The sequence below is a fragment of the Callithrix jacchus genome, chromosome 2, assembly GCF_049354715.1.
Source record: "Callithrix jacchus isolate 240 chromosome 2, calJac240_pri, whole genome shotgun sequence".
Taxonomy (NCBI): Eukaryota; Metazoa; Chordata; class Mammalia; order Primates; family Cebidae; genus Callithrix; species Callithrix jacchus.
The window spans coordinates 190,551,262-190,576,303 of NC_133503.1; the positions used below are offsets into that span (position 1 = coordinate 190,551,262).

General features: G+C 42.5%; 1 protein-coding gene and 1 long non-coding RNA gene across 4 annotated transcripts in view; one reads left to right on the top strand and one right to left on the bottom strand.

Annotated features, from left to right (window-relative positions):
* The window catches only part of OTULIN (OTU deubiquitinase with linear linkage specificity), a 36,771-nt gene extending 16,784 nt beyond the window's left edge, over positions 1-19,987 (bottom strand). The window contains exons 1-4 of one of the 3 annotated variants that reach the window (XM_017969984.5): positions 19,674-19,987; positions 9,831-9,887; positions 8,678-8,754; positions 2,652-2,746 (exon numbers count right to left, since the gene is read on the bottom strand). In XM_017969984.5, the coding sequence (XP_017825473.1) occupies positions 2,652-2,746; positions 8,678-8,754; positions 9,831-9,887; positions 19,674-19,825 (381 nt within the window). In that variant the 5' untranslated portion in view covers positions 19,826-19,987. Of the gene's footprint in view, positions 1-2,651; positions 2,747-3,168; positions 3,372-8,677; positions 8,755-9,830; positions 9,888-19,673 lie in introns of those variants that run through there. The other 2 variants (XM_002745106.6, XM_054252323.2) reach the window with 2 other exon arrangements.
* Positions 19,988-20,099: 112 nt separating this feature from the next.
* LOC144581482 (uncharacterized) lies at positions 20,100-22,123 on the top strand. The gene is made up of 3 exons (XR_013532355.1): positions 20,100-20,211; positions 20,820-21,035; positions 21,883-22,123. It is a non-coding gene; the product is annotated as an uncharacterized LOC144581482 (long non-coding RNA).
* The last annotated feature ends 2,919 nt before the right edge of the window (positions 22,124-25,042 follow it).

The window sequence follows — 25,042 nt, forward strand, 5'->3', positions numbered from 1 at the left end:
GCTTTATGTCCCTTTCTAGGCAATTGTTTTAACATTTACTCACTGACAACCAACATTTTGAAGGGTTTAATCTGTGTTTTAAGTGACCCTAAACTCTTTAACAAAAAGGCAAGAAAAAAGAGAGACAAACTAAGTTTATATCTTCATATTAAGAAAATACAGAAAAACCTCAAGTTTCTAAAAAACAAAGGGAGGCAGTGTGAGGGGTGGGGTGCTGTGTGTATGTGCATGTATATATAAAAGTCTATATGCCAGGAGATGGCTGAAAAATAATTCTGTTAGGCTTTTCTTTTTCTTTATCTTTTTTTTTTTTTTTTTGAGATGGAGTTTAACTCTTGTTGCCCCAGGCTGGAGTGCAGTGGCACAATCTTGGCTCACTGCAACCTCCTGGGTTCAAGCAATTTTCCTACCTCAGTCTCCTGAGTAGCTAGGATTACAGGCACGCACCACCACGCCCAGCTAATTTTTTGTATTTTTAGTAGAGACGGGGTTTCATCATGTTGGCCAGGCTGATCTCGAGCTCCTGACCTCAGGTGATCCACCTGCCTCGGCCTCCCAAAGTGCAGGGATTACAGACATGAGCCACCATGCCCGGCCTTTTTTTCTTTTTTTAAGCGAAATGAAGTGTCACTCTCACTCAGTCTGGAAGTGAAACAAGGAAATGAAAATGTTCAGTGACATTCTTGGGCACTCAAAAATAGCAATCCAAATGGAATATTCTGAAATGTACCCTGTAAAGACACCATAAAATCCTAGTGACTCTGGTCCCCCAGCATGCATCGTGCCTGGCTTCTCCAGCTAGACACATGCACAGTCCTTGGGATTGACTTAAGTGCCTGTCACCTCCCTGGCCCTGAGTCCAGTCAGCCCCTTAACTCATCCCACTCTTCCTTGACAGTCACTCAAGACCCACTTCCTACCCTGCATTCACATAAAGAAAGAAGTGGCATCCGCATCAAGGAGTGGGTGTAATGCAGACCACCTCTGTCCTGGGTGTCTAGGTACTAGAACCTCATCATTAGCTGTTTTCAAGGTTCAAGTCATAGGATAATGTTTTAAGTGAATATAAAAGTACTTTTTTCCCCAATAATAACATTTTGAGAGTTGCATTTTTATTCAGTGGTCTAACCACTGCGACACATAAGGTTCCATCAGGCAGAATCGCACCTACTAATAATTATGCACTTCTTGCTTACGGTAAACCTCAATTACCCCAGAATACTTATGATGGCAAATTCAACTGCAATTGTACCTTTCCAAATGCATAAATTACTCATGCTATATCAGAATAAAATTAAATCTGGCTTTGTATAAACTTACCTTCTAAAGAATATTCAAAACAAAAATAGACAATTACACAAATAAGGACTAAAATAGAACGGAGGTGAAAGCTGTTTTCAGGCATCTGAGATGATCTAATTACTGCCACGGGTCCTGATGATATAGGGCTAGAGGTTGGAAAATCTGCAAGTGACCAATAGCATAGTCAGCAAAAATATAAATGTTCTTAACCTCTGGCAGGAACTAAGAGTCCCAGGTGTTTCATAATTGAGTTCTCTAACAAGTGCCTAAAAACACAAAGCATCTACATATCGGATTTGCAGAGAGCTATCATCTGCTCTCAGAGCTTTATAAATGGCAGCTAGATTTTCACTAAGGTCAGCCCATGGGCAATTGAGGTACATGCTGAAAAATGAGCAATAATTTCTATAAAAAAGAGCTCTAAGGAAAAGACTAAATATTCAAAAATTTAAAACTTTAAAATCCTAATTAAAAATTTTCAAAATATTTCTATTAAATATAATGGTCAGTATCTCTCATTTAAAAGTGCATTCAAATTCATAATGTAAATAATCCCAAGAGAAAAACCCAGAGCAAAAGATAAACCCAGAGGCTTCAGGAGGTCATGGAAGTCTTGGGTTAAATCTGCTATTTGACTGTTTTTGAGCTATTCACATGGTTCATCCTACTGATAATATTGGATTTGGTGTATATCTGAGGGTCGAGACCATAGGGTCTGGTGCTTGATCAGCTGTATAGTGTATGTTGGCCAGGTGTGTGAGCTGAGTAATGAACCGGCCCAAAGAGCCACAGCAGGACCACATCATACGAGTCCCCAATGTCATCCGACAGCCTTGGGACTATCTTCGAGTCACCAAACTATGCAATGAGATTGGGAGGGGGCAGCTCCTGGGACACCTTAAATGACAGAAGTAATTCCTGATTTTCCTGTGTAGGGAGTGCAAGAAGGTTCTAGGCCCCAGGACTGTCGGGTGTGTAAGCAAACCCAATGTGCTGTGGGAAGCAGGACTGTGGAATAGGCCTGAGGTATCCCTGAGGCTTTTATTTTACAACACCAGGGCATTCCCAAATGGCCCCAAGAGGATAACCAATGGCTGGCCCTATCTGAACAGCAGAGTCAGATGTTTTTCAAAGAAATTAAGTTACTGAGTAACTGATGCTGATTCTATATTAATATTGTGACTTAAAGCCCTTTCTTTGGAGTCTATTTCCTTATCTCTAAAATTAGAACATCAATAATAAAGTCTATAGCAGTCATCTTAACTAATGTCTAAAAATATCAAATGACATATTAAACAACTTACGACAGACTATTTGAAAGACCTGAAATATGTGCATCTGTGTTATACCTTTTTCATACATGTTGCTTTCTGTGTATTTCCCCTCCATTCTTTTTTGCAGTAGTCCATGATATCCATTTCAGGAGCTACACTTAATCTTGGTTCTGTTAAAGAATTAAAAGAAAAAAGCAAATAATAAATCAAAGCATAATCAGAATACTGCTTTAGTTGGGGGTTACCCTTCCCTCTTCATTTTCTTTCTTCATGCCAAAAAATCCAGAATTCAACCACTGCCTACCCCCTGGTCCAGACCACCATTACCTCACCCCTAGATAACCACGATGGTCTCCCAATGGGTGTCCCTTGTCACCACACTCTCTAGACCATTCGCCACATGGTAGCTAGCCAGGATGACACATCTAAACATGAGTCAGATGGTATTGATCACTCCTGGGCTCACAGAGCTCCAGAGGCTCCTGTCTCATGGCCTTATTCCTCATACAGTCCCCTCTCTGCCTCTCTGGTCTCTGCTCCCACCATTCCCCACACTAACAGGGCTACAGCCTCCCAATACTCTCCAGCATACCTGGCTTGCTCTTCCCCACACCTGCAGCGCTGCTCCCTCCCTCCATGCAGGCCTCTGCTCCAGGGTCAGCAGGCACCTTGTGTTATAATATCACACACACTTTTGGTCTCTATTCCTTTTATACTATTTGGTTTTTCTTCTTAGCACTCATCAATACCTGAAATATTTTTCTATACCACCCCCACCCCGCCACACACATACACACCCATACAAAAATACAGTAAAACACAAGCTCCTTGAGGGCAGGGACTTTGTTTTGTTTCTCAGCTGTGTTATGTCCTCAGCATCTGGAGCTGCACTGACACACAAGTGCTCATGAATACTTTTCTAATCAAATTAAAGATGTGACAGTTCGAACTATGATAAAAAGACGTCTAAAAATGAGTAATCAGTTTTTTATAACCATTTTACAAAGAAACAACACCTACTATCACAAAAATTACATTTAATTATCTTGATGTATTTATGTCCTACCCTGATCCCAAAAAGCCATAAGTAGTCAATAATAAACAGGAAACTAACAGAACTCTCCATGTCTGTTAATCCACAGACCTCACCTGACTCTAACAACACATCCCCCAAAATTAAAAATACAACTCACCATCAGACAAATGTTATAGTTAAAAAAAAAAAAAAGTCTTTAGATTTTCCTAATACGGTTTGGGGTTTCTGTGGTACATGCATATACACGCAAGTGTGCATATAAGCATGTGCATTTTAGGAAGAAAAGGAGGTAAATTCTTTGACACGTCTCAACTTCCTTTTTAAATTATTTAAGGTATAGCTGCTAGCAATGATTTTAGAATGTAAATACGGAAGTACCTTACAACATATTTACTCCTGAGCAAGTTGTACATGAAATAAATGTTTTATTCAACTAAATTCAACAAATATTTACTGAGTGTCTAAAATGTACCAAACACTGAGCTAGGAACTGAGAATACAAGGTGATGAAGACAGGGTTCTATCCTCAAGGGCCTTACGGATTACTGAAGAAAAGACAACAAGCGCTTATAAACCAGGGTGTGATTGATGGACACTAGGATGATTAGGAGCACAAAATCCTCCTTGCAGTTTAGGTAAATTTTTTTTTTAATTTTTTTAGGTAAATTCTTAAGGACTGACAATTTTTTTAAATCTCATTGTGAATCTTTTTATAAAGAAAAGTAATCTTTTACATAGAAGGGGAAATAATACATACACAGATAACATAACATATTTATTTGTGGCATACATTGGGATTACTTAAAAGTGAAGCAGGCTCCTGAGGTATAATAAATAGAGACAATGAAGACCAATGCTACCAATCCTTAAAGAATCTTCTTCTTTTATTTTAATTCAAGAAATACTTTTTGCATGTCTACTTGGTGAATGGATGCATTCTCATGTATCTGTCTTTCCATTCACCTGCCCAAAAGGGAAGAAATGCAAACATCCAGAGTCAGGACACTTATCGGTCCACATTTTTCCTCCAGGTAGGTTTATGAGCCTGAACAGAAAGCACATGTCCAGCTTAGAAAGGGCCTCCTGGAAAGGAAGTCTACATTCCTGCTCTCCTCCCTGCAGTACTCATTCCTGTGCACATCAAGATAAGACCTGGCCACCTGAACAGAGTGGGGCAAGCCCAATACCTCAGGACTAAGGAGAGGAGGCACAAGGCCTCACACAGGCCAAGAGACCAAGCCACAGGCCATAGTCAAGTGCTGAACCAGAGGCCTACGTGGAGCTGTGAGGGTTGGGAAAATGAGTACCAGCACAGCTGGCAGCATCAAATACCTGAATTCCCATTCTGCTGTGGTCCTCTATGGCTACTACATGCCAGGTACCAGGCTAAGAGCTGAGATGAAGGACAAGGTTAAACCTGACCTCAAGCAGTTTAAGGAGTTAAACAGCACCTTTCTTTAGTTGCAAACTACATAGACTCTGCCGTTTTCAAAAGAGGACATTTCGAATGGCAAGAAAATAAAAAATAGAAAAATAAGGAAATTGAAAACCAGAGTGGTAAAGCCAGGAGTTGAAATAACCAAGAGGTTTGATCTTTAACCACCACACGGGTGACAAAGACAAGAATCAGACCCCCAGAAGATGGGAAGTTAAAACTGAAACCCCTCCAGAAAGCAGGGACTCTCAAACAGAGGGTAGAATAAGACAGGAATCTCAATCTTTGTCTGTAATGGGTCAGATAGGAAATAAGTTAAGGCTTTGAGGGCCATAAGGTTTCTGTCACAGCTACTCAATTTACCACGCATGAAAGCCACCACAGACAATATGTAATCCCAGCACTTTGGGAGGCCGAAGCAGGCGGATCACGAGGTCAGAAGTTAGAGACCAATCTGACCAACATAGTGAAACCCCATCTCTACTAAAAATACAAAAATTAGCCAGGTGTGATGGCATGTGCCTGTAATCCCAGCTACTCAGGAGGCTGAGACAGGAGAATCACTTGAATCCAGGAAGTAGAAGTTGCAGTGAGCCAAGATCATGCCATTGCACTCCAGTCTGGGCCACAGAGCAAGACTCTGTCTCAAAAAAAGAAAGAAAGAAAAAACTTTATTTACAAAACCAGGTGGTAAGTCAGATTTGGCCTTAAAGCCATAATTTGCCGACTCCCAGGTACGGTGGAAAAAATCTTTTCACTGCTCAGTCTGGGCTCTGCTTCAGGGGAGAGGGTAGTGAACATTATTTCAGAAAGGAGACTGAACCCAGAAGGTCTGAGATGCAAGGAGTGTAAGGGGATCCATGTCACTCTTAGACTAAAGCTAGGAGTTACAAGACCCACTATAAAGCTTGATCGCCTATGTGGGATACAATGCCAGACAGAAGAGAATCACAACAGAAAGCCTATAGGGTGGAGGACTGTCAGCGGGTAACAAACACCAGCTGAATACGCACTTCCTTCTTAGGAATCTGACTAATGAGGACGCTGCACCCTACATGAAATTTTGAGCAGCCACAGCAATAGAGACTGAGCATTCTCTGAAGTTTCATGGAAGACTGGAACAGTGAAGCCCCAGAACACACCACTATGAAGAGTGTCTCCTGTGGCTACCACAGTGAAGTGTTCACCAATTCCTTGAGTAAGGCTCAAAAAGTATTATAAAAACCACACTGTGTATCATTTGTTTCTAATCACACATGGCAATGCTTTTGTTCACCATAAACAGAAGCTAGTTCTCAAAACCAGAACACAGACAAGGGTCTTCTAAGGTTCATGGAAAATGAGTTTTATGAAAAAGCTGTGGATGGATTTCAATTTTTTTTGGTACCATGATAAACTCAAACTAACTTTTTATAACATGTATGAACAGGATCTAGTCTAAAGCACTGAGAAAGATAAGACATCAGTTTGAAAAGAGCCCCTGTTAGAGCAACATGAGTTCTGCTAAAATTAAAGCAAGAAAAAAACATCAACCTTAGAGTGAGGCATGGGTGAAAGAATGGTGAAATCACTTATGATTTATCAACAGTTTATAAGGACAATGCCCCAAATAAATCAGCAGCTTACAAATGGAAAACTCGTTTTCATAAGGGACATAATGATGCTGAGGATGAAAACTGCAGTGTCAGACCATCCATATCAATTCAGGAAGAAAATATTAACCTTGCTTGTGTCCTAATTGAAGAAAACCAACAATTAACAGCAGAAACAACAGCCAACATCATAGACATCTCAACTGGTTCAGCTTACATAATTCTCACCAAAAAATTACAGTTGAGCAAACTTTCCACTCCATAGGTGCCAAAACCACTGCTTCCAGATTAGCTGCTGACAGAAGCAAAGCTTTCAAAGGAAATTTTAAACAAGTGGGATCAAGACCCCAAAGCATTTCTTCAAAGAATTGTAATGGGAGATGAAACCTGGCTTCACCAGTACGATCCTGAAGACAAAGCACAACCCAAGCCATGGCCACCAAGAGGTGGAAGGAGTCCAGTCAAAACAGAAGCAGACTGGTCAAGAGCAAAGGTCAGGGCAACAGGTTTTTGGGATGTTGAAGTATTTTGTTTGTTGACTTTCTGAAGGGCCAAAGGACAATTAACATCTGCTTATTCTGACAGTGTTCTGAGAAAGCAAAATCTTCAGCAGAAAAATGCCAGAGAAAGCTTCACCAAGAGTCCTTCTCCATCACAACAATGCTCCTACTCCTTCCTCTCAAACAAGGGCAAGAGTTTTGATGAGAAATCATTAAGCATCCACCGTACAGTCCTGATTTGGCTCCTTCTGACTTCCTTTTGTTTCCTAATCTTAAGAAGCCTTTAAAAAAGGAAACACATTTTTCTTCAGCTTGTAATGTAAAAAAGACTGCATTCACATCATTAAATTCCCAGGCCTGTCAGTTCTTTAAGGATGAGTTCAACAAATGGCTGGTATCATCATTTAAAAGTGGCTTGAAACTGATGGAGCTTATGCTGAGAAACAAAGTTTTTATACATACATATATATATATTTTTGTTTGTTTGTTTGTTTGTTTTTTGAGACAGGGTCTCGCTGTTACCCAGGGTGGAGTGCAGCAGTACAATCATGGTTCACTACAGCCTCAAACTCCCAGGCTGAAGTGGTCTTCCCACCATAGCCTCCTGAGTAGCTGGCACCATAAGCATGCACCACCACGCCTGACTAATTTTTGTATTTTTAGTAGAAACAGGGTCTCCTTGTTTGCCCAGACTGGTCTCAAACTCCTGGACTCAAGCAATCCACCCACCTCCGCCTCCCCAAGTGCTGGGATTACAGGTATGATCTACCACACCCAGCCTTCTATCTTTTAATTCCATTTTTCCATAACCTTTTTTATAGTCTTCTTATACATTAGTCATATAATGAGAGAGAAAATGCCACTTGTGATTATTCATGGAGTATCCCTATGCGGCTCCTGCATGAGGGCAGTCAGGGAACTAAGGATGTACATCACATGCAACCTTGCCAGCCAAGTCTCCATGGACCAGCGGAGGGGGCCAGGAGTAACACCTCACTCCAGGAGCAATGGGTCCTAGTAGGAGTAAGATCAGGCAAGACAAGAAAAACACAGACATGAAATCACAAAACGATGAGACTCTGTGCTACTGATCCCAACACCGTCTTTCTTATTACTTAACCACATTCATATGGCCATCTGCATACAAAGATGCGTACAGCCAGTTTCTCAGTGAAGTCTTTCCATTTGAAATGAAAAATGCACTTCAAATCTGAACCCTCCCTCTAAGAATATAAGGAAATCAAGAACAGAGAGAGGATGGTATCAAGAGATTAAACAAAATAATCCTCACAGATGCAAAAAATGATATGAATGTAAAGAATGCAGAGGGAATGCTTGCATTAAAATTTAAAAACCTCAGGCAACAATAGTCTCTAAACATACCTCACCAAAACAAATAATCAATACTGATAAGACCATGTACATAAGAATATTTCCTAAGAAGTACACATTAGTATTTTATGAAAACGAATATACTGATTTAACTGCATTTTCTGCTATAAATAAGAACTCTATAAATAAAACAATTCCAAACATACCTGATGCCCCTCTTTCATGTATAAGCAATTCTTTCTCCTTTTCTATTTCATCTGCAGCACGGTACATGTCCTCCTCACTGAAATCACACCAAAGCAGACATTTTCAAACACTTGTTGCACTGACATTTTCCGTCCTATTACACAGCTGCTTACAAAATGCATAATACACTAAGGATTTAACTTTTTTCACTTTACATGATGATAATCTGATAAAATATGGGTCTTATGTGTTAAGGATAAAGATGCATATGTTTCTATCACACCACTTTATTCTACTTCAGAATTTCTTACTTTAAATAAGACAAGCTACATCACTTCACTTGCTACATGGTTCTGAGGTCATTTTATTTGTAATGCCTATTAATGCTTCAACTATGTATCTAGACATCATAGTGTGCATCTTATTAGTGAAGCTCCTGAACTGATTCTGTCAAGTTCCAAGAACAGAGACTGTGCTGGTAAAAGTATTTATATAGGAATGCAGGCCCATTGCCGACCTTTGTAACCTGTCACAAGCAAACCCAACAATAGCTGCCTTAAAAACAAGAAGAGACTACCAATTACAAATTGCCAAAGCTGAAAAACCTCCTCAAACTCCTCCTGCTTCCTGACCCCACATTCAACCAGCCGCTCATGCAGCTGTCGCATATATTCCCACTGTCCCACCACTACTGACTTCTTACTCAGACTTTCCTTAAGAGTCTTTAGTGCTTTAGTTAATTAACAAGAGCCCACTAAGTACTACAAAGGGAAAAAATCCACTAGATGCTAGGCAATGATGAAGAATGGGACTTCTGGTTTGAAGACGTCTCCTTTTTCCCTCAAGATTCATCCCAAAATGACAATAAAAGGAAATAGAAACACCAACTCTCTCTTTCATGAAACCAGAAGATAGGTGAAAGTCTGAAGAGGTGGAAAGCAGATGAAGTGATAAATGACACAGGACAGGGAAGCCAAGGCTGGTAGATGGGCATCAGTGGAAGGCAAGCCGGAAAACCTGGCAGAACTCCAGAAAGGCTCAGGAATTGGAGGCACCAAGTCTTTCAGGGAGCATGAGTAACACACTGAGCAGAAAACAAGGAGAACTGCTGATGTTCACATAAGCAATGATCAGACCCCCGATTCCCCATACTTCTGCCTCATGAGAGCATACCCAATCCTCACACAAGGCTGCAGACTCAATGAAACACAGGAAGGAAGAGGTGCCAGGCTAAAAAACAAAAAAAGAAAATCAGTTAATGACTGAGATACCCCTACCCCCAATTCCCTCATCACCTTAGCTCCTGGTACGTGACCTAGTATAGCTGGGGGAAAGAGGAAGGGGTCAGAGGGCAAGAGACAGATTAAGAAGAGGTACTGTGAGGGGCAGACTGTGGAAGGGAGTCTCACATGTCCCCATTAAAACCTTTTCAGTTGTTCCCAAACACTCAGAAAACTAACATCAAAATTACAACCTTACCCACCGCTCTAGCCTGTATCCCATTATCTCCCTATGCACTACTCACACTTCAGTCCAAACGCCTGACCAACACTGTCGTGCGCCCGTACATCTGTGATTCACTCATATGCTCCCTATTCCTGAATGGCCCACAATTCCTGACCTGCCCACTGCCTAACATGTCACAATACACGCCATTTGGGTAAGCCCCCTGCAGAGTGCAATGGTTAGAATGGGGACCCAGGAATTAGACTTCCAGGGTTTATTTAACTAGTCCTCATTCCAGCCCTTATTAGCTGTATGACTAGAGTAAATACACCTCTCGGCATCTAGCTTTAACCACCTGTCAAAATGGCAGTAGCCCTTTACTCACCTCAAAGGGCTACTGTAAGAAACAGATACATGGAAAATAATTAGCACTCAAAATTAAGTTAGCTATTCTTATTAATTCTCATTTTATGGTGCAAAGTATTAATGAACAACCTGACCAATGATCTTTTTTTATTTGTTTCTCTCTAAATACGTAACTGTGTGTATTTTAAAAGTGTGGGGATGAGGGAACAAGTATCAGGAAAAGGTACTTTCCATGTGCTCTTGGTTCCAGTGAGATTTCAAGTAAAAAGTGTGATGTCACCCTTGGAGCCCATGCCAGAGTTAAAAACAAACAGAAACCTGATTCATGGGGACCATACATCAAAGGCCTAAAATAAAAACTGACCAAATATGTTTGTTCTTCTCTTAATAATTTAACAACATCTTTCAGTCTCCTTCCTGGCTTTATAAGAGACAAATTCTAATCCTGTAAAACAGTCATTCAAGCAAATTACTTTCATGGTATCATTATCGGAAGCATACCTCTGCCTCAGTTTTCTCATCTTCAAAATGAGAAGACAGGAAGAGGCCATATAAACTACATGGTTCCTCTTCCAGTTCTTTAGTCTAAGTTTATGAATATATTTGTCATGAAAATTGTACTTTAAGCGAAAGTGGCTATACTGTATGCACATTTGGCTCAACTTTTGTTTTCTTCCCTTTTTAATCTACAAAATAACCAAAATCCAAAACCAATACCCGGAGGAGGTTCTCTAAACAAGCGACTCTCCATCCTACAAATATAAATTCCTACGAAGGCCAACAGGAAAGGAAAGAAAGAAACAACAGAACTAAATGCAAAGGGAAGCTGAATGGGAAATTGCTGGAAATAAAAAGCAGTGATTTAGGATATATGAAAAAAGCTAGGCAGAAACAGAGTAAGAGAACCAGAGTATATTCAAATTGCCTTAACCACAACTGGATTTCACTCAGATCCTGTGCATAAACATTTGCTAACTTCATGGCTACCAAGGACATTCAGAAAAATGTAATATCACCTTTACTAAAGGCCACCATTAAAATAAAAATAATTCTGCTTGAAGCCAGGAGTTCAATATCAGCCAGGCAAAAAAGCAAGACCCCACCTCTATAAAAAAAAAAAAAAAAATCCGTTGGGTGTGCTGGAACTCACCTGTAATCCCCCCTACAGAGGAGACCGAGGAGAGACGATAACTTAAGCCTAGGAGTTGGAGGCTGCAGTGAGCTATGATCACACCACTGCACTCCAGCCCAGGTGACAGAGACCCTGTCACTAAAAAAAAAATTAATTAGTTAATTAAATTTTTAAAAATAATCCAGAAGAATAAGTTTTAGGTTTGAGCAATGAACCTCAATCAATATATTCAGGAAGGAGGACATTTCACAGCCAGAATGAAATAGTTACCCATCTAATATAAAGATAAGCAAAAAGAAAGAAAGGAAGAAACAGAGCAAAAAAATAAAAATAAAAATGTTATTTTAAAAATGCTTCACTCTTTCCTCTTTATTGCTGAATAAAATTTCATCAAATAGAAAAAAAATGCTTCACTCAATAAACTTTTGCTTTAATTAAGTATTAAAATAATAAAGCTGAAAATAATGACAAAATAAAATTATACTAAAACCTGAGAATCTGAAACAGGTAGAGAGTTTAGGTTTAAATTTTTGTTATGGGATGGGAAGATAATAAAACAGTGAGAGCAACAGGGATTTGGTAACCTTTTGTGTGTCAAGTTGGGGTGGCAGTGGGGAGGTAGCCACTCTGACACGGAAGAAACCATTGAAGCTCAACGACTCAGATGATCACCAGAGCAAAAAGTTCTATGTTAAAGAAAAGTTAAGCTAAAGTCTAAATGACCTGATTTCCTGGCAGTCACACTCAATTCCACAGTTAAAATTTGTTAAAGGATACAAATAAAGGACAAAATTACAGTTGGATAGAAGGAGTAAGTTGTAGTGTTCTATACCACTGTAAGATGACTATAGTTAATAATCTACTATATAGATTCAAACAGCTAAGAGAAAGATACTAAACATCCCCAAAAACAAAGAAATGATAAACGTCTGAGATGATGGACCTGTTAATTACGCTGATCTGATCACTATAGTTATGTGTATCAAAACATCATTATGTGCCCCCTAAGTACGTATAATTTAAAAATAATTCAATTTAAAAATTATGAATATGTTTTTTGAGACAGGATCTCACTCTGTTGCCCAGATTAGAATGCGGCCATACAACCACAGCTCACTGCAACCTCGACCTCCTAGACTCAAGCAGTCCTCCCACCTCAGCCTCAAGTAGCTGGGACCACAGGTATGCACCACCGCATCCAGCTAATTTTTTAAATTTTGTATAAATTTTGTTATAAAACAGGGTCTCACTCTGTTGTCCAGGATGGTCTTAAAGTCCTGGGCTAAAGAGATCCTCCTACCTTGGTCTCCCAAAGAGCTGGGATTATAGGTATGAGCCATCAGGCCCAGCCTAAATTTTAAAACCAAATGCTAACAATTCCTAATTAGAAAATTCTTAGTTTTGCACCATGGCATTATTTTAAACTGTATATGTATATTTTCAAGTTCCTATCAAACAATATTTACCGATTTTCTTTTTGTGTATATGGCAGAGTTTCGCTGTTGTCACCCAGGCTGAGAGTGCAATGGTGCACTGTCAGCTCACTGCAACCTCAGCCTCCCAGGTTCAAGCGATTCTCCTGCCTCAGCCTCCCAAGTAACTGGGATTACAGGTGTGTACCACCATGTCCAGCTAATTTTTATATTTTTAGTAGAGGCTGGTTTTCACCACATTGGCCAGGCTGGTCTCAAACTCCTAATCTCAGGTGATCCGCCCGCCTTGGCCTCCCAAAGTGCTGGGATTATAGGCATGAGCCACCATGCTTGGCCTATTTACCTGTTTTGTCTTAACCTAGAGATAAAATATTTTATTTTTGATATGAAGGCAATTTATCCAACTGAGTAAGCTATATGTTGCATACTAAATTATAACTGGAACCACTGGCTCTGTTCAAACATCTGCATACCAACCAATTTTTGAAAACTTATTTTAAATATGCTTACTATACAGACACAAAATTACACTTTTCCCAAGAACAAAAGCCATGAGTTAAAAAAAGAGCTCAGTAAAGCAGAAGAGATTTCTCTGAAGTCAATTTTTCAATTTCTGATTCAAGTAAACATGTAACAGGAAAAAAAAACAATTCTAATATATATGCAAAGCTAACATAACAGAATTTTAATCACTTGCCATTATGAACCTTTTAAAAATCGTTCCCCTTGGTTGTTTAAAAGAATTAAGTATGGCTTTTTTAATTCAGTTCTCTGGACTTGAACCCTGCAGTTCATACTTAACTTAGCCTGTCCTATGAAAGTAATGGCAACATTAAGGCAGTGTTGGTGAGACAGTGTCAACCAATGTGATACTAACACACCTTCCCACACCAGCACAGGAAAAGCAAAGACCACTCAACCCAGCCGTTCTCCACCACTTGTGGTTCAGAGATGGGTGAACAACTCATCAAATACAGGAAAGTACCGGCGCCCAGGCCAAAATTCCAACCTCTTCTGCAAGTGGATTTTCCATGACTGGCTCATGCTACTCCATGTGACTTCCAGAGGTAACTGGGGTCAATGAGCCACTCTCAATAAGGTTTGATTCTTAGCGACATCCCAGTTCTGGACCCCAAAGCAGGCTCTTCATCAGGTTGAAAGAAAGTGGACTTTATCCCTACTCCAAACTGTAGCAGCATCTAGGGGTGGGGTGGGGCAGAAAATACATCCACAAAAACAACAATGTGCCACTTTTTTTGTTCACAGCCCCTTTGAGAATTTAGATTTCATCAGAACCTAAGCCCAGAAACATACATAAAATTGCTTTCAATTTCAGAGGGGTTCACCAACAGTATGCCTCCACAAATTCAAATCCTGTCTCACACTCAGAGAAGGGCCATGGAGTAGTCTCTTCTCAATTCCCTAAGAAATTCTGGCCTGGCCACCAACCATGTCCCAGGACCAGATACAGCAGGAGTCACATGTTGGGGGTGGAGCAAGCAGGGGATACAGCATAGGAGATCAGCAGAGGGAGCTTAAAGAATGTCAACTAATCTGGTCTGTCATAAGATTTCCTCAAATGTGACCCTAAGTTATGTTTTGAGCTATCCTTGGGGCTTGTCCAGGAGAGGTGAGCCAACCACATCTTTCAAATGCGCTGATTAGTGGATGGGAAAAGGAAGAAAGGAAGGGAGGGAGGGAGATAGAAAAGGAGGGAGGAAAAGAATAACTGCAATTACAAAGTAGCTTATCACTGGGTGCTGTGGCTCACACACCTATAATCCTAGCACTTTGGGAGGCTGAGGCAAGAGGATTGCTTGAGCCCAACAGTTCGAGACTAGGCTGAGCAACAAAGTAAGACTCTGTCTCCACAAAAAGTTAAAAAAAAAAAAAAAAAAGCTGGGTATGGTGGCATGCACCTGTTGCCCCAGTTACTTAGGAGACTGAGGTGGGAGGATCTCTTGAGCCCAAAAAGTTGAGGCTATAGTGAGCCATGATTATGCCACTACACTCCAGACTGGGTAACAGGGAGAGACCCTGTCTCAAACAAACAAACAAAAACAAAGTAGCTTATCCATGTGGTTTATATGTTTCTCTTCCTTCACTTCTCTCCCTTGTGAAATGTGATGAGCTTAGTGGAAAGGAATCAGAGTAACCTACTGTGCTGCCTAGGAAATAAGCCATCTCTTTCTCTACCCATCACCACAGCCTTCAGAATCAGATCCCGAATTTCTAATTCAGCTGCAGAAGTTGGGCTATGATTTGTATTTGTAATTACTGTCCACTGAATGTATTAAAAATGACTCTGTAGGATATCTCAAAACTTCTGGTCTTACGGTGTTCAGGCTTCTAAGTGCAAACATTTTAAATGATTCCTCTGCACAGCAAACCCAACTATCTGGGTGAAAAGAAAGGCCTTGGCTCCAATGACAAAAAAAAAAACAGACTAAAAATGGACATTACACTGTTTAAATTGATACTCAACTATTAAGCTGCATGTATCATCATGCAAGAATAGACATAAATACCTTATATTGTAAACTTTATGTTTATATGATACCCATAGTACAGTTTGTCTAGCCCATGAAGATACCATAGAGAAATAGCCCACTACCCAGATACTGCTGAATCAGAAAGATGGAAAAAGGCTAAAAAGTCCAAGATTTAAGACATGATGTTCAAAAGGTGACATCTTAAACTCACCTCTCTTATTCTGCCCCATCTTATGAGAGGTAAAAGAGAATGAGATAATCAAACACACAAAAAAATGAGAAAACAAAATTAAGCTGCTTAAAAACACACACATAAACTAGAACATCTATTGGTAGGCAAACTTGGGAAGCAAATCAAGGGAAAAAAAAGTGAAGCTGACTGTCACTATAAACCATGTAGCTCTCCCTGGTTGTGCTGAGGAAGTCCAGAAGAGATAGGGGAGGTTCCCACCAATGCATCAGGGTCTCTCTAGCCAAGCTACACTTAACAAATCTGCAAATGTGTAAAATGACAAACCTAGGCTAGCTTTTTTGCATTCCTTTCAGCTCTCTAAGTCTATATAGTTCCACAAGCAGCAGACAGAAGAGGCACCTGTGCCACAAAAAGAAAGAGCATTTCTTCCTACCATTGTCTGTTTTTCATAGGTGTTCAGACTGAGAATCACATCCACCAGAAAACTTGCCAAATAACTACATATACTTTGAAGAACATGGTCTGGCTTCAAAGTTTCTGCCCTGCACAGAGGGCATGAAACAGCTGGGGCTGAGGTGCAACATGGGACAGGGTATCAAATTAAGTGCACATGATTCTAACCACCAGGGTAGGAGGAAGGCAAAGCAGCAATTAGGAACCAGCATGGGCCCATGGAGCAGGAACTGGGGACAAGAGACCCCCTATTTAACCTTCTGCAGAGTCTGAGGTAAGCCTGATATGATTTGGGTACTTTTCCCCACCTCCTACTCCACCAATCTCATGCTGAAATGTAATCCCCAGGGTTGGAGGTGAGCCTAGTGGGAGGTGATTGGATCATGGGGGTAGATCCCTCATGAATGGCTTAGCACCACGCCCTTGGTGATGAGTGTGTTCTGAGTTCATGCAAGATTTGGTTGCTTAAGTCTGTGGCACCTCACCCCCACCTCACTCCCTCTCACACCATGTGATCATCTGGTCCTAGCTGACTTTCTCCCATGAGTAAAAGCTCTTTGAGGCCTCACCAGAAGCCAAGCAGATACAGGCACCAAACTTCCTGTACAGCCTGCAGAACCATGAGCCAATTAAATCTCTTTTCTTTATAAATTACCCAGCCTCAGGTATTTCTTTATGGCAGTGCAAAAGCAGTTTAATATAAAAAATTGGTACTGAGGGGCCAAGCACTGCTATAAAGATACCTGAAAATGTGGAAACAGCTTTGGAACTCGGTAGTGGGCTTGGAAGAGTTTGGTAGAGGTTCGAAGAGTTCGGAGGGCTCAGAGGACAGGTAATCAAGGGAAAGTTTGCAACGTCTTAGAAACTGGTTAAATGGTTGTGACCAAAATGCTGATAGAAATATGGATACTGGGCCAGGCACAGTGGCTTACACCTGTAATCCTAGCACTTTGGGAGGCTGAGGCAGGCAGATCACTTGAGGTCAGGAGTTTGAAACCAGCCTGGCCAACGTGGTGAAACTCTGTCTCTACTAAAACAAAAACAAAAATTAACCAAGCATGGTTGTGGATGCCTGTAATTCCAGCTACTCGGGAGGATGTGGCAGGAGAATCGCTTGAACCTGGGAGGCAGAGGTTGCAGTGAGCCAAAACTGTGCCACTACACTCCAGCCTGGGTGACAGAGTGAGACTCCATCTCAATGAAAAATAACAATAATAAAGTAAAATTAAAAAAAAAGAAATATGAACACTAAAGGCCAGGCTGATGAGGTCTCAAACAGAAATGAGGAAGTTATTGGGAACTGGAGTAAAGGTCACTCATTATGTCCTAGCAAAGAATTTGCCAGCACTGTGTCCATTTCCCAGGAATTTGTGGAATTAAATAATCTGTCTGTAATTTCACAAGCTGACAGGTGGAAGGAACTGAGTCTTGGATCAGACTTAGGGCTTTGGACTTGATGCTAGAATGAGTGAAAACTTTGAGGAATGGTTGGAAAGAGATTATTTCCTAATATGAGAAAGACCATGAAATCTGGGGGGCCAGGAGCAGAATGATATAGTCTGGATATCTGTCCCCTCCAAATCTCACATTAAAATATAAACCGCAGTATTGTAGGTGGGGTGCGGGAGGTATTTGGATTCCTCATGAATGGCTCAGTGCCATGCCCATGGTGACAGGTGAGTGCTGACTCCAAGTTCACACCAGATCTGGTTGTTTCAAACTTAATGGCACCCCTACCTCTCTCTTGGTCCTTCTCTCACCATGTGATTGCCTGGTCCCACTTGGCTTTCTGCCGTGAGTTAAAGCTTCCTGAGGCCTCACCAGAAGCCAAGGAGATACAGGCACCAAGCTTCATGTAAAGCCTGCAGAACCATGAGCTGATTAAACCCCTTTCCTTTATAAATTGCCCAGTCTCAGGTACTTGTTTAAACCAAACAAAAATGGCATAATACAGACTCTAACCCAGAGAGCAAACCGGCTGCCACAGGACACGTCAACTCACACATGGGTGTGTACAGTGGTTTCAATTAAAAAAAAAAAGTGCACTATTTAAAAAGCAGCATATTTCATGCAAAACCCCAAATAGCCGGATTCTTTAAATACAGAAGATGCAGCAACTACAGGCTTGAGCTTCGGGGACCCTGCCTCCCAACAGAGAGACAATCTCTCCAGGTCCTGGCCAACTTCACTAACTTACTTCACTTACTGCCTAGTTCTGGGGGCAGGAGTTTGAGACCACCAACTCGATCTTAATTCCAGTGACCATTAACCCATTAAGTGTGAATAACATCATCCCAAGGGGATTCTCAACAAATGAGAATGTCTAAGTACTATGCAAATGTGTTATCATAACACATATCTACTTAACAGGTCTCCAAAGGACCCCTTTTTAGGATTTTTTTTTTTTTTTTTTTTTTTTTTTTGAGACGGAGTTTCGCTCTTGTTACCCAGGCTGGAGTGCAATGGCGCAATCTCGGCTCACCGCAACCTCCGCCCCCTGGGTTCAGGCAATTCTCCTGCCTCAGCCTCCTGAGTAGCTGGGATTACAGGCACGCGCCACCATGCCCGGCTAACTTTTTGTAATTTTTAGTAGAGACGGGGTTTCACCATGTTGACCAGGGTGGTCTCGATCTGTTGACCTCGTGATCCACCCGCCTCGGCCTCCCAAAGTTCTGGGATTACAGGCTTGAGCCACCGCGCCCGGCCAGGATTTTTTTTTCCTAAAGTTCTAGCTGTGCTTTTTGCATTTAAACACATCTTAAATTTAAATTTCCAACCAATTAAAATATGTCAAACTGGTTGAGTGCTTTCATTATTTCTTAAATTACAAGAGCATGCATAGGTGCCTAGAACTTGAAAGTGTAGAAAAGTTTCACTCTGAGTTTCTCTTCTGCTTCCACGTGTACCCCCGAACCTTGCAGAAACTATGAATTCTTCCCAAACCATCTTCTTCACAGTACAGTAAGAAATTGATCTAACCAGCACTGACTTTCCTTTTTAAAAGGAAAAGGGGGAAGGGATACTAGTCAGGCCGTTAAAGGGTCAAAGAGAATGGGTCAGACTCGGTCCAAAGTCTGTCCAACAGGTGGGACTTCGCCTCCAAGAACATGTCGCGCGGCTCCGTTCTCCCGCGGCTGCGGCAGGAGCGACCTCACTTCCTCCCTGTGCCAAGCTGGAGGAAAGACCTACTGGGAGTTAGTAACAAAACACATCGCTTCTCAGGTTTGCTCCCCAAGTTTCTGGAACTTTGTTTAACTTTACAGACATGCAGATATCAAAAATGAGACGGGGGGGCACTGTGTGATCAGAATTGTGAGGGGCTCTGGCGGAAAAATCTGCATTCGGACACTGGGCATAACTGTCTGGCAATCCCTCCTTGTCGCCGACGACCTCCCTCAGAATTGAGGACGCCCAGGGACCCTCCGTGACGACTCCCCACCCCAGCCCGGCTTCTGGAGGAGACAGAGCCCGCCGCCCCCAACCCGCCCCCCGGGCACTCACTGCTCGGCCGTGAAGCACATCTCGGACCGCGGCTGCCCGCCGGCCGCCGCCTTCCCGCCCTCCTGCGCCGCGGCCCCAGCCTCCCGCGCCGGTGTCTCTGCACAGCTCGCGCCCGGCCAGGCTCCGGGCTGAGGCATGGTCCCCCGACTCATGCGGCCGCTTGGGGCCGAAGGGGTTCAGCCGGTTCGGAACGATCCGGAGACCCTCCCGTCGGGGTGCCAGGCTGTGGGCGCAGCCTCCCTGCTGCCCGGGCGGCTTCCGAGGGTCCACAAGGCGCTTCCGCGCGCGTCACCGCGGCCCGCCCCACGGCCTCTGACCTGACGCGTGGAGGTGCGGCTGGAGGGAGGCCGGGACGCGGCGCATGCGCATGCTCGTGCGCGGGCTGCGCGGCCGGGGCTGAGAGATGGACCGCGCGTTGAGGCTGCTGCGCATGCTCTGTCCCCGGGCGCCGCTGGCTTGCTTCCCTGGCCAGCTGTGTGGGGAGAAGACGAGGGCTTGAGAGCTGGAAAGAACGAGACGAGCGGCGGGAGCGTCCTGGGTGAGGAGGAGGAAGGCTGGTCTTAGGTGTGAAGGGCGCTGATCCGTTCCGGCGCCTTGCGGTGTCACTCTCGGCTTCCGAGCGTCGCCCTCCGCCGGAGCGGGTTTTCCTCAGCTGTCAAGCGTGGCTGCGGCCTGTCTGGGCTGTCCCCTGCCGGGAAGGTCCCGGCGCCCGAGTACGGCTGACCTGGGCCTCCGCTGTCGGGCCAGGCTGGTCGCTCCGGGCTAGGAGTTACCGCACCGGGATTGGGGCAGAGAGGGTGAACTGGTTTAACTCGACCTGCTTAAGCAAGCGCAGCAGTGTGTGTTCTTGGATCATAGTATTTCTTTTTTTTATTATTATTGCATTTTAGGTTTTGGGGTACATGTGAAGAACATGCAAGATAGTTGCATAGCTACACACGTGGCACTGTGATTTGCTGCCTTCCTCCCCTTCACCTATATCTGCATTTCTCCCCATGCTACCTCTCCCCACCTCCCCACCCCCCGCTGTCCCTCCCCTATTCCCCCCAACAGACCCCAGTGTGTAGTGCTCCCCGCCCTGTGTCCATGTGTTCTCATTGTTCAACACCCACCTATGAGTGAGAACATGAGGTATTTCATTCATAGAAACATTTTGGAACAAAATGTAAAGGGAAAATATGAACCGTTTTCAAGCATCCAAGAGTGAAGTGCTTCGTCTCCGGGATGGAGGAGAGAAGTAGCCTCCAAAGTTGACTTGCAGTCGTGGGCAAGAAGCGTCACTGAAGCAGTGCAGCGCCAGAATAGGGCGGGATGGAACAGCTGGGCAGTTCAGAAACCCGCGAGGAGTCCAGGGCGGAACAGGTAGGGAGCAGGGGATTGTACTGAAAGATGAAACTGGCCAGGCATGATGGCTCACGCCTGTAATCCCAGCACTTTGGGAGGCCGAGGTGGGCGGATCACCTGTCAGGAGTTTGAAACCAGCCTGGCCAACATAGCGAAACCTCGTCTCTACTAAAAATACAAAAATTAGCCGGGCGCAGTGGTGGGTGCCTGTAGTCCCAGCTACTTGGGAGGCTGAGGCAGGAGAATGGCTTGAACCCAGGAGGTGGAGGTTGCAGTGAGCCAAGATCGCGCCATTGTACTCCAGCCTGGATGACAGAGTGAGACTCCATCTCAAAAAAAAGATGAAACTGAAAAAGTGGTGCTGGAGACCAGACCATGAAAAAGCCATATTAGGCTAACTATGGAGCTTATGTTTAATCCTCACTGACAGATCTTGAGATCATTTTGAAAAACCACTTTGACAGCAGTTTGGTAAAAGTTTGGATAAGGGCAAGACTTGGAAGACCAGTTTAGGGAGACTAAATAGTAGTGACCTCCAAGGGAGAAACTGGACGGAAAGAATGTTTCTATCTTGTGGCAAAGAACTCCGGGGGTACTGTTTTCTCCTTTAATTTTACTTGAAAAAGTAATAAATACACATGCTAAAAAATTCAGAGCATGCAAAAGAATATACAAAGACTGTTAAGGTATGGGATTGTAGAGAGTTGAATAGTGTTCCCCAAAATTCATGTCCACCTAGACCCTTACAATATTAACTTATTTGGATAGAGGGGCTTTGCAGATGTAATTAGTTAAGACGAGGGTCTAGTATAGAATGAGCTGGTGTAGAATGAGCCCTAAATCGAATGGTTGGTGCCTTTTGAAGAGGACATACAGATAAATGGGCACAGAGGGAAGAAGGCCATGTGGAGAAAGAAGCAGAGATTGGAGTGTTGCAACTGGAAGCCAGGAAATGACACAGAATGCCAGGAGTCAGCAAAGCAAAGAAAAGGCAAAAAAGGATTATTACAAAGCACCTTCCAAAGAAGCTTAGCCCTGCCAAAAACCTGCTTTCAGACTTCTAGCCTCCAAAACTGCAAGAGAATAAATTTTGTTGTTTTAAGACACTCCGTTTCTGGTACTTTTTTATGACCACCTCAGGAAACTCATACAGGGATCAAGATTATACATTCAATCAGGACCAAATTTATTGATGTGAACCGACCAGAGATTCTGGATTCAGTGTTTTATCTCAGAGGCTTAGAAAAAGCTCTAATGCTGTGTTTAATTGCTGAGTGTGTCTTTTCCAATTATGCATGTCAAACTGGGAAAATAAACACAGGACAGGTTTGGGGACCCACTGGGCCCACCGTGAGAACAATGAAAACTCCATTGATCACTTAACCCCCATCCACCCAGAAGGGCCTATGCTAAATGAAGTTGAAGTGCTAGAACTGCCCAGGTATCTATAGAGAAAGGTATCCACAGGCTTTGGGAGACCAGAATGTTAGAGTAGATTTATCATTTAAGACCTGCTTACCCACCCCAGGAGGATCCAGAGGACATACTTTTCACCATTACTCTAAGAAATAAATTTGTGAGGGGAACCCTAGCATCCTTGAAGAGATCTGTGGCTGTTCTTAAGTCACATATATATTATAGTAGAAACTGCTACCATCAACCCGGGATTCCTAAGTGCCACCCTGAGGTGGCACTTAATTGCCAAAAAGTAGGTTGGCATGATTATTATAATTGCCAGCAAAGCTAAAACAATATTACTTACAGAGACCTGTGCTGTTGGCCAGTTAATCGTTGTGTCCCTAGAAAATAGTCAATCTACTACGTTCTTACTGGTCTGTAAAAGTGGAAGAGTTCTAGATTTAGGAAACAGATATCCTAACTTGCATCACCAAAACAGAGAGTCACAACCCCTCAATCAGTTCCCAGACTTGAGCCAGTTTATACTCTCAGAACTCTGAATGAAGGAAAGGCTGGATCCTCTTGAGGAAGGACTGCTACATTGCCAAAAATGTATATTGTTATTTCTCCCAAAGGGACCAATATCTATCTACCAGGGTAACTGTGCATTGGGGGAAGATAAATAATCAGATTTGTCACGGATTGCTACACAATGGCTCTGACCTGATATTAATCTGTGAAACCAAAACCATTACTCTGCCTACCAGTCAGAGTAGAGGCTTAATGGAGGTCAAGTGATCAATGGAGTTTCAGCTCAGGTTCATCTCTCATTAGACCCATTGAATCCCTGGACCCATCCTGTGGTTCTATTTTCCCAGTTCCAGAATGCATAATTAAAAGAGATATACTCAACAACTGGAAGAATCCCCACATTGGTTCCCTGACCTGTAAAGACTATTGTAATAGGAAAGGCCAAAGGAAGCCACTAGAACTGCTTATACCTATGAGAGTAGCAAACTAAAAGCAATGCCACATTCTGGGAGAGATTGTAAATATTAGTGCCACTGTCAAGGATTTGAAAATTGCAGAAGTGATGATACCCACTACATTTTTTTCCCCTCACCTATTTGGCATGTGCAAAACACAAATGGATCTTGGAAAATGACAATAGATTCTTATAAACCTAATTTCATGGTTACTCTAGTTGCACTGCCATTTAGATGTTTCATTACTTGAGCAAATCAGCACATCTCCTAGTACTGGGCATGCAGCTGTTAATCAAGCAAATGCTTTTTCCCTCTATACCTATTAGAAAACACCATCAGAAGGAATTTACCGTTAACTGGTAAGACCACTATACAACTTCTTGTCCCACTACAGGAATATATCAACCCTTCAGCCCTATGTCATAATTTAGCCTTCCCCTCACAAAGAACTTCATGCTGGTCCATTACATTGATGATATTATGCTGATTACTCATGGTGAGCAGGAAGTAGCAATTACTCTAGACATTGGTAAAATATATACATTCTGAAGACAGGAAGTAAGTCTCACAAAGCATCTGGGGCCCTCCACCTCATGAAATTTCTAGGAGACCAGTATGGGACATGTCAAGATATCACCTGTAAATTTTTTTTAAATGAATGAGAGGTTCTTATGTTGCCCAGGTTGGCCTCAAATGCATAGCCTCACCTCCTCAAGTGCCAGGACAACTGTCATGAGCCACCGCGGCCCCCAAGATATCACTTGCAAATGGAAGAATAAGTTATTGCATATTGCATTTGGTGCCTTCTACAACAACAACAAAAAAAAAAAAAAAAAAAAAAAACAACGCACAATACCTAGTAGGAGAAGAGAAGGCTCTACAACAGGTCCAGGCTCTTGGGCAAGTTGCTCTGCCATTTGGGCCATAAGATCCAGCAGATCCATTGGTACTTATAGTGTCAATGACAGATTTAAATGCTGTTGAGAGGCCAGGCACAGTGGCTCACACCTGTAATCCCAGCACTTTAGGACGCCAAGTTGGGAGGATCACTTCAGCCCAGGAGTTTAAGACCAGCCTGGGCAAAAATGGGAGACTTCATCTCTATATTTAAAAAAATGGAATTATCCACCTACACACACCTGTAGTACACACCTTTAGTCTGTCCTGACTACTTGCAAGGCTAAGGCAGGATCACTTGAGCCCAGGAATTCAAGTTACAGTGAGCTATGATCATGCCACTGCACTGTAGCTTAGGCAACATAAAAGATCCTTTCTCCCAAAAAATAAGTAAATACTGTTTAGAATCTTTTGCAAGCAACCATAGGTGAACCATAATACAAATCCTTAGGATTTTGGAGCAAATCTCTGTCATTGTCTGTGGGTAACTATTCTGCTTTTGAGAAACAACTTCTGGTTTGCTACTGGACCTTAGTAGAAACTGAAAACTTAACCATAGGCCACCAAGTTAACATGTGACCTGAGCTCAGTGATAAATAATGTTGATGGCACATAACCTTCTGATGAAAATGGCACTGTACTTCTGTGGTTTTCCTCCCTCAAACCCACAACTCCAGTCTAATTAGAAAAAAAATTAGACAATTTCATTAGAGGGGCATCCTACAAAATACTTGACCAGTAGTT